This window comes from Montipora capricornis, chromosome 4 (genome assembly GCF_036669925.1).
Source record: "Montipora capricornis isolate CH-2021 chromosome 4, ASM3666992v2, whole genome shotgun sequence".
NCBI classification, from domain to species: Eukaryota; Metazoa; Cnidaria; class Anthozoa; order Scleractinia; family Acroporidae; genus Montipora; species Montipora capricornis.
The window spans coordinates 55,098,228-55,108,227 of NC_090886.1; the positions used below are offsets into that span (position 1 = coordinate 55,098,228).

Below are 10,000 nucleotides of genomic sequence, written 5' to 3' on the forward strand. Positions count from 1 at the left end.
TGGCTCACACGTTTCGCGACGGCTACACGTATTTAGTTGGACTTTACATTGGCTGATGAATTGTCCGCATGTCTTGTTATTGATCAGAATTGGTTTTGGCTTAACGACACTAACGACACTCAATGGGTGCTTTCCATTCAACAAATTTTAAATCTCGGAAATTCTGTATTCAATGGAACGGTACATGCCGGTTGTACAGACGCGATCCAAGTCACCGCGCGTTTGATTCGCGCCAAATACAAACATAACAAACGTCAAAACCAAGAAGGGTACAGAAGAGCGGTTCTGAGAACACCAAATTTGTCAAATGGAAAGGTAAAATTTCGGTCCGATCGATCCGATTGGTCAAAGTAGACCCCTTTCAAAGGTGGTCCAGAATATTCCGGTCGGACAAAACCGAAATGGTCCGTTCCATTTGATGTGTCAACCGAAATTACCGGAATTTGGGGTTAAAAGGAAAGCAATATATTATCGAAAATGGCTCTCTGTGTCTTGAATTTTCTTTGGTGCTAATAATTTATCGCATTTATTACAGCAAAGCTGAAACTTTGGATCACCACAAAACACCGTGTGCGAACCCAGAAGACTTCGCTCCCGGCACAGAAGGCAAAACCTTTGTATTTTATATCAGAATGGAGAAAAGTCACGACTATGAGACTTGGCTGAATATAGCATCATGTCTGCACATGTGGGATTTGGATGCAAGAGGATTTCACAAAGGCATGTGGAGATTTTGGCTCAAGAAAAATCACATTCTCGACATTGGATGTCCATTTTCGGAATATTGTTCCTACAAACCGATAGACGTTTTACCAATTTATATTCCAAAAGGTCGAAAGCAATAGGATAATTCTATAATAGCGTTAAATAATTGAGATAATGCGTTGAAGCCGAGCCAATCAGACCAAGGAAGAACAGGTTAAAAGCATTTCGGAAACGCACCATAAGTGAGGGCGTGGCGGTCGAAATGTTCACTAATTTAGACCCAGTTTACACGTCGCATTTTTGTCGTGTCGATTTAAATTTAAAAAAAGAACAAAAAATGCAAAATCAAAAGTGTAAGTAGTGGTATTCAAATCAAATTTCAAGTTTTACGAGAAACGTGAACAAACAAGGGCGAATTTGAATTTTCTCTGCTCGCTTCTACACCGCTCCTACTGATTCATTTAATACTTCTGCTAGTTTTAAGAACTTGAAGAAACTGAAATAGTGACGTTGAAGTTTCGAAATTCTAAGCGACGTTTTAGTTGACGTCGTAGTCGTGGATCTAAAGCTCCCTAATCTATGAGTAAGAAAGCTTTAAAAATTCGAAATATTACTAAGAATGTATGGGCTCATTAGCGCTTTTGCCACCCAAGAATTTCTCAGATTTTGATGGCTAATTATTTCGCTAGATATCAAAGCCAAAAAGGTCATAATTAGAGACGTCACGCAATCAATAATTTTATGCGTCAAGCTAAACTATTGCGGATGTTGTCAGCAAAAAAATGTAAACAGAAAAGTTTTTCGCCTGTTTTATTTATGGTAACGATACGTCAAGCCACTAGATCTGGAAATGCTTTTGTTTGCGTCGACCCATCATTTTATATTTGAAGAAGAGTTTTTGCTATTATACGACGCCCGTTTTACCAAAACCCCATTATTTTTTGAATATCCTTTTTCCCGACGAGGGTAGCAAAGCTATTTGTGCGTGACGCGTGACAAGGGCTGAAATCAATAAAGAACAGCGCGGTTCGTGAATGCACGTAAAGCGTCAGGAGCCCATCACCCGGAGCCTCTATACAGACTATATCCTTGAGTCAACCTTTATATCAATTTACATTAATTTGCACAATTTGCTTACATTGTTTTAGACATTTGTCTTGGTTTGACAATAACGTTATTCTGATTGGCCATTCTAAACAGTGCGTGCAAAACCGAAGAACTTGTGGCGTTCTAAAAATAGAAAGATACGGGCAAAGGTTGACTCATAGGACTTGTATGGGAAAGGCGAGCTCCTACTCATGGGCTCGTGAAAGCGTGATTTGCCGACTGAGATATACGTGACGGTGACTCAATCCTTTCATTTCATGAAAAGCACAAAATTTCCCTGAGCCCCCAAAAGCTTTCTTCATCTTCGGCTGTAGAAATTAAATAACCATTCTTGAAACACTTTTGACGGTTACGTCAAAGATCAAGTCACGTTTAATTTTGACGTTCTTGGCGCCAGACCCCCAAAATATTTCGACCGTGCGACGTTTGACTCTTGACTGAAGATTTTTCGTGGTTCGCTTCTTGTTTTTTAAAAAATGAAGAACAAAGTCGAAAGCTACTAGTGAACAATTCTCGTAAAAGCCAGCGGAAGTCTGTCGAGGTCGAGCGAAAAAGCGACGAGAGTTTATAAGGGCACGTGAAGATGGAGACGCTATCAAAGTTGTTTCTTTTTCCTTTTACCGAGCCTGGAGGATGACCAAATACCTCCAAAGCTATTAGCTAGTGATCAAATTGACCAACTTAATGTACATCCTCCGCCATTCGAAGCTTTTGAAGCTATTTTTACCCTCAAACTGACCTTGGCTACGGGACGTCTAAGTTATATCCGCACGTCTACAATCCTGGTCAAAACTGTTGGGGCAATTCCCGCTTTTCCCGTTACCCGCCCCACCCCCTCCCCCATTTCGATGTGGATTTATCACGGTCTCCGAAATCAACATTAGTTCATCGATCTATCGAATGTTTTAACATTGCCTTGGGGGAAGGAGAAGGGAGAGGGGGCGATAAAAAGGAAGCAAAAGAAGAACACGCGTTGCTGATACGATGGAAGAATGTGCAGTAAATTCTGTACTTTTCTCCCAAATTTGACAAGTTTTCCAAAGTCTTTTGACCAGGATTGTAGATGCTTCGTTCTTTACGTTTTTTACGAGATCGAGTGTAAGAAGTAGCGCCCATTGAACGATGGAAGCGTGTCCAGTTTTTCATACAGTTTACTGCTTTACCGTAGTATCTCTCCGAGCAGTTGGAACGTCTGCAAAGCAAGCACTACGCATATAAGCACCAGCAGACCTCTGGCGCTTTTCCGGTGACCTATCTTGCAGAAAAGCCTCAAAACTTTTTAACATACCAACTATGTGTGACAAGAGAGAGGCGATTCAACCTGAGAACGGATTTGACCGACAACATGTACACCGTCCAAATATACGGTATGCGTGACAATTTATTCTTGATTCTCCTGATTTTCATTACTATAGCTGACTATGAAAAAAGCACATGACGGATAAAACTATATATGATATAACTAGGCCAACCAATAAACATTCCAAAAGGCCAAGCTTCTTTCCTATGCAATAGCTTGAGATCCATTCACAAAAGTTCCAAATACCTTTTTATCCAGCCAATTCAGGCCGGCGAACAGAGAGACAAGAGAAACGACACGCTTCTACCTGTCATAAAATGTGAAACCTCTAACTCTAGCTTAACACTAAGAAATGTGCTAAAATACTTTCTCATCGACCTAGAGCAAACAAGAAATTTCAATTTGACGGTTGCAATTTGCCACAAATGCGAGGCCTCGTGCAGATCACATCACTGGTCTCGTCAGCACTGGGGTGAGATGATTAGCTGCAGTGATCAAGGAAATGGGAACAATTTCAGCCAAAAAGCTTGGGAATCTTCCTTCCAGTTATGATAGAAAAAGTTCGCCAAGGGCTTCGTCATTTTCGTTAAGTCCACTATTCCCGGTTTCGCTGCGATTCACTCTGTTTACACTACGTCAGTTCACGAAAAAACTTTGGTAGGAAAGTAGTACGTTGAGAGTCGGTGACAAGGTACACCCACTGTGACTTCAATGCCCGTCCGTTCAACGAAAATACAAAGGACAGTCGCCTTGTATTTCACTCCAGGCTTCGTCAAATACTTCGACAACATCTGCAGAAAATATGGAATGAAGTTGGTTAAGTATTGGTGCAGGGATGGTGCAGTGGTGAGAGCACTCGCATCCCACCAATGTGGCCCGGGTTCGATTCCCAGACTCGGCGTCATATGTGGGTTGAGTCTGTTGGTTTTCTACTCTGCACCGAGAGGTTTTCCTCCAGGTACTCTGGTTTTCCCCTCTCCTCAAAAACCAACATTTGGTTTGTGTTAAATGTTAATTTCAGTTTGCAGTGTCCCCTATAAGTGCTCCAGTGCTAGAACGACTAGACACTTAAATAAAGTTCCTTTCCTTTCCTTTCCTTTAAGTATCACTTGCCAAACAGGTACTAGCTAGTGCAGTAACTGAAAGTTAAATTTCCAAAATGCACTAGTATCTCTTAGTGGCTAACTCAATCTCCTGAAAATAGCACTATTTTCACTTTGGAAACTCCAACAGAAATCAAACACACGGTTTACCTTTTATTTAATCACTTTCACCACAACAGAGAAACAGTCTGTGGTGGGGGTCGCACAACAGAGCGAGGCTCCAAATTAAATGCGCCCTTTTACCCTCCCAACCAGAAGACAGACCACAACACCGGGAACTACATGCCCTACTCTTTGTGACAAGTGTGCGGGTTCTTTTACGTTTACATTGAAGTGTTGTAATACGGGCCCTAAGGTGTATCGTCCTTATCCGAGAATACTAGAGAGTCTAACCATTTGCAGATGTAATTACAAAGGCAGCACTTTCCCTTTAGTTATTTAAAGACCCTGAGTGTTGGTCCGGCCGGAGTTGAACTCACGACCTCCCGCGTGACAGCGGGTGCTCAACCAACTGAGCCACCGGTGCGCGGTATACCTATAACAGGCTGTACGACAAGGATCAACCGTGATGCCGACATCGTTTCCAGGGTTTCTCTTTTTCCCTTACCCGAAAGAAAAGTACAAGGTCAGAACCCACAAATGACCAGCACCCAACGTCAGTGGGTTCATAGCTCAGCTGGTTAGAGCGTACCACGAGGTCACGGGTTCAAACCCCGTTGAAGTGCTGAAATTTTCAGGCTTCTCCTCGCAATTGCAAAAATTGCGTTCACAAATGCGAGGATCATAGCTTCACTTGAGTTGTTCAACTGACAAACCTGAGGTCGACGGTGCGCTCATTTTACTCCCCCCTCTGCATCAGTGCTCCGTTTCTACGGATATTTAAAGCTACTTAGCTACACGGAAAGGAAAGAAGTCGAAACAAGGACGCGAGATCCGGGAATCGAACTCAGGACCTCTTGCACCAAGGCCGCGCACTAACCGACTGTGCCATCGTTGCTCCATCAACCATTACTTATTGTGCTCTGAGGAAACTAGTTTTTTAAAACTATGATTCCAGAGCAGGAAGGGAATAATATTTTTGAATACAATCTAACCTTGATGCAAAGGACCATGTTTGGTACTCTCAAGGTTCTCCTTCAAGTGTTTGACCGACGACGCGCCAATAATGACAGCATCTCCATTTGCGCCGTCCATTTTGGAATGATGATACATCCACCTCAAGGAAGCGTCAATTAACGACACTTTCCCAACACCATAAGTACTATCTAGAGTAACCCTTAACTTGTCTATTGAATTAAACAGATGCTTCTTCCAATAACGTTTCAGATACCTGTATAGTACAAGCAAAATGCACAAAATCAGTAGAAGCTACATCGCGGAAGCAGGAAGTTTCGCCCGAACTGAAAACCAGTACGCTCGATACGGAACAACTATACTAACAGAAAACAAAAGTTTGAAGTTAATCCGCATCATATTAAGACCAACGCAACTTTTCACTGAATTTAAAACTATTTTGCTTAGAATACGTGACACATAATATGTGTTTGATGTTCAACAGAACAAAGAACAACAAAAGTTTTAATTTTTCCGCATACGAAAACAGACAACCATCTACTAAATCATCTTCAAGAACAATCCCGGCGAACACCTTTTTAATTTGGGCGAATGCCCTTTCATTTCGAGAGAACAGGTTTTCAGTTCGGGCGAATTGGCTTCGAGCAATTACGCTATAGGGTGAAACGACCGCACTTCTACATCCATGTACAACGTCTGACAGTGACCAGGGTCTTCGTTTGAGGCCGGACGTTTCGTCCGGTGATTTCCCATTCCATATCCAGTACTTTGATGCCAATATTTGAGTGGTTTGTTTTATTATTTTATTATTATTGTTTTTACTTACTTTTAAAGAGAATTTGAGTGAACTCTAGCCTTGCCTGGCAAACTGAGTCTTGGGTTCCAGAAACACTGGAAACAGCTATTTTAAAAATTTCCCCAAGGTAGTCGCACCTTCGGCACTCGCAACGCGCCTTGCCGGCGCCAAAAATGTCACGAACGGTGCTTTTAGAAATATGTCCGCTACTTTACAAAACTGTCGAAAACGCTGACTGTGTGTGTGTGTGGGAAGAGAAGAAACAGAGAGTTTTCGCAATTGCGTTTATGGCAAACGTCCGGTTGAAGTCTGCACTTTGCCCAAAATCAAAGAAAATTGCTTGATTTTTGCTTTTTTTTTTTTTGCGTTTACCAGTTTCTCATTTTTTTCCTATTTTCCAGTTAAGCCTTAATTAATAAAAAATAAGCCTGAATGGGGTTCGAACCCAGAACACATAGATTGTGTTCTATTTTAATGGCTCCGCAGTTCAAATATATAAACGTTCCATTATATTTAAAGCAACTATTGACCGAAGTGGATGTGGCTTGTGGTGGATATTTACCGAGTCGCGAAGCGGCGAGTTAAATATCCACCACTAGCCACTTCCACTTCGGTAAATAGCTGTTTTAGTACATACTAAAACAGTCAGATAATATAACACAAGATGATTTTAACTGGTTTAATCCTGCAAAGATTACAACATTTTCTGCCGCAAAATTCCGCGCGAGTTGCTCAGAGGTGAATAGCAAAGGATATCTGGAGTTTGAGTAGCCAATCGGCGAGCGCGTTCAACGCTATCCACTGTTTTAGCCTATACTAATCTATCCCCAAACCTTCATATGCGAAGTGCCCCTCCCCCCACGGGGGCAAAGATTTGTCTCAACTGCTTAATTAAGTTGTTGCTTAACTCCCATGATCTACATCTCTCATATATTTCAGTCCCCGCAGTTCATATAAATGAACATTTCATACAACTATTCAACATCACTAAAAATTTTCTATTCTCCATTCATCCAGTTACTGCGCAAATTCGCCAAAGATTCGCAAAATCGTGAGAGAAGTCAGAATAACAAAACTGACCCTTCATGGTTTTACGACAAGCGTCAGCAGCCTGCTGTTCGCCGTTTCACGTAAAAGCTATGATAAATCTCTCAATCGTCTTGTGCAAGTGGTTCGGCTGCATAAATTATGGGGGAAAATTGGATTGAGAACGAAATATGGGGATACCTTTCATTTAAACCCCAAAAGAGGAAAAAAGGCGATTTTCTATATCCACAATTTCACCCTCTTCGACGAGTACCCATTTGAGATCATCTAATTTTAGATCATGATAACCTAAGTAGACGAGGCCCTGTCTGGTCTACTAAGATGATCTCTTAAAAATTAGCATGCAGTAAATTGCGAGAACTGAGCACAACATACACATCAACCCATGATCCTGCCCCCGCATAACGGCCATACTGAATGGTGCTGCTCTCTCTATCTTCAAAGCGATGCTTCCCTGTCAGCAGTCCACCTGCGAGCTTCCAAGAACAAAAGTCAGTTGGTATATGTACACACAGAGTGGGCTGCTTATAGCCTCCCACGCAGACTCTCTTAGGAATTTGTCCCGCGTTCCTCTCCCACGAGCGTCTGCTAAAACGAGCCGGAATTTACGTAGACCAATCACAACGGACTTCCAGATTCTGGAAGTACACTTTAGAACCTGAGAAAAATGCAAGACGTTGGGTTCGTGTCTTAGGTATTAGGTCTTAGTTTTCGAGACACCCTTCGTGTGTGAAGCATTTACATGTAAAATCGCTGAGTTAAATTCTTTTAAAAGAGAAACTGGTGCGTATAAATTTAATGCTTTCGCTTAGACGTTTGCGGCCCTTCACAGAATGAGTACGGTAGAATTTATGGTTGAAACACCCCGTGCGCTTCAAATTTATTTGTGATTGATATCATATTTACATGTACATTTCTTTCCACGCTATTTCTCACAAATCACTGGAGTCGTTTCTTTGAATAACCCCATTTCTTGTAGTCCTTCGGTTGAACGGATTTAAGGTTTGGAGTTTATTTTTGAAATCGAACAAACACGTAGTGCGAACGATCGGTTCGCAACACAACAACATAAAATCAATTTTTAGAGACGGACATCTCCAAAAGCAGCCTGAAAATTTCAAGCAAAGTTTCAATTTTCAAGCAAAATGGATTTTTTCAAGCTTTCTTTTCGCTACTGTCCTCCTAGTTGCGTTCATTGCGCTTGAAGGTAATGGTTCTAATCTCGTGCAGTTCAAATACACTCGCAGTACTAAGTATTTGGGCTGTGTCGAAAAGTGGGACGGGGACGCGGGGACAGGGGACTCGGGGACTCGGGGACATAGGGACGTGGGCCGTGGAGACTCGGGGACGTGACGACGCATTTTTACCATCTGTTCAACCTTTCATCACATTTCACAAAATCCTCATCTTTTGATTGTTTCCGCGTTGTACTCCGCTTTTACGTTCCTCGTTTGTACAATGTGAATCATTATATATATATATAAGTTGCAGAAAATATATATATATATATAACAATGTTTTTCTACTCAATATAGTTTCATATGGACTTTAATACAGGTCTGTTTCGTAGACCAACAAGGAGTTGGGCCACTCATCAGTTAAATTCCATGTACACTGTAGCATCGCTGGGGTTTATATACATCAGTAGCGTGATCGTTACAAGATTCAAACTTGAAAAACAATAGTAAAAAAGCATTTGTAAATTTATGATTGGTTGTTGAGGATGCGATTGAACCTAAGGATAAAATTTCGCTTGTGCCTGCAAGTCGATACGAGCTCATTACGTTTGTTGAGAGTTGCCATGTCCGGTTTATATACAATATAGAATTTCTCGATACTACATAGATTACATCGTTTAGTAAGGTTGCTATAAGATTTGGCCTTGGCTAGAATTTTTCAGGAGATTGCGAAGTCTTTCTTTTGATCTTTTAGCTGCCATAGATGTTTGCTCAGTTCGGTGTCATTCTTTTTACTTTCGTTTTTGAATGACATTTGGTGATTTCGCCACCTCGTCTTGAACTCAGTGGCGGTGAGGCCGACGTACGTCTCTGTGCTTTCGGCGGTCGTGATGGTGGCTTGATACACTACTTCCTTGACTAAGCATTGTCCTTTCAAAGGGCATTTGTCTGGTGCTCTGCAGTTGCAGAGTTTGGTGGGTGTTTGTTGTGGGGGTGACGTGTTCTGGCTTAGGATGGTTTTGTTGTGTCCATCGATGATCTGTTTTATGTTTGGTGAACAACTATAACTTAGCTTAAGATTGTTTTTGTTAAACAGTTTTCTTAATTTATGGTTCGGTGGGAAGCACCTCTCGATCAAATTTCGAAATTCTCTTCCTATATTGGTTTGAACATTTTTACTAAATGGTGGGTTGAACCAAATTATGTTTCTTTGCCTCTTTCTCTTGTGAGTGGTGGATTCTGGTGACTGCTCTGGTGGGGTGAATTTGAGGGTGTGTGAATAACCGCTTTTCTGCAACGCTTCTTGGTAGGGCGGTGCTGCCTCTTTGAAGGCTTCCTCGTCTGATGAGATTTCAGATAATCTTTTGTTAATTGCTTCAGGGATGTTCTTTATTGTGCAAGTTGTAACGGCATGGAAATTGGGCTTTACAGGGATGTTCTTTATTGTGCAATTCTCACGGCATGGAAATTGGGCTTTACAGAGATGACGGCTTAGCAGTAATCGACCAAACCCCACAAAAAATCGAAAAAATCAAAAAAGAAATATGCAAAGTGTTCGCCAAAAACAACCTACGCATTACTGTTGAGGCCAACAAAAAGGTTGTAAATTTCCTTGACGTAACATTAGACTTAACCACTGAGAAGTACAAGCCATATTCGAAGCCTGCAACTACTCCGCTCTATGTCCACA

At 41.6% G+C, this 10,000-nt stretch overlaps 2 protein-coding genes across 3 annotated transcripts in view; one reads left to right on the top strand and one right to left on the bottom strand.

Annotated features, from left to right (window-relative positions):
- Positions 1-1,095, top strand: part of LOC138044919 (protein O-linked-mannose beta-1,2-N-acetylglucosaminyltransferase 1-like) — a 19,973-nt gene extending 18,878 nt beyond the window's left edge. Inside the window, exon 4 of the mRNA XM_068891301.1 lies at positions 536-1,095. Coding sequence (XP_068747402.1) covers positions 536-845 — 310 coding nt within the window. The 3' untranslated portion in view covers positions 846-1,095. The remainder of the gene's footprint in view (positions 1-535) is intronic.
- A 2,080-nt stretch (positions 1,096-3,175) lies between these two features.
- The window catches only part of LOC138047549 (aflatoxin B1 aldehyde reductase member 4-like), a 24,168-nt gene continuing 17,343 nt past the window's right edge, over positions 3,176-10,000 (bottom strand). For both annotated transcript variants that reach the window (XM_068894448.1, XM_068894447.1), the window contains exons 10-12: positions 7,508-7,608; positions 5,310-5,545; positions 3,176-3,903 (exon numbers count right to left, since the gene is read on the bottom strand). In XM_068894448.1, coding sequence (XP_068750549.1) covers positions 3,836-3,903; positions 5,310-5,545; positions 7,508-7,608 — 405 coding nt within the window. In that variant the 3' untranslated portion in view covers positions 3,176-3,835. The remainder of the gene's footprint in view (positions 3,904-5,309; positions 5,546-7,507; positions 7,609-10,000) is intronic.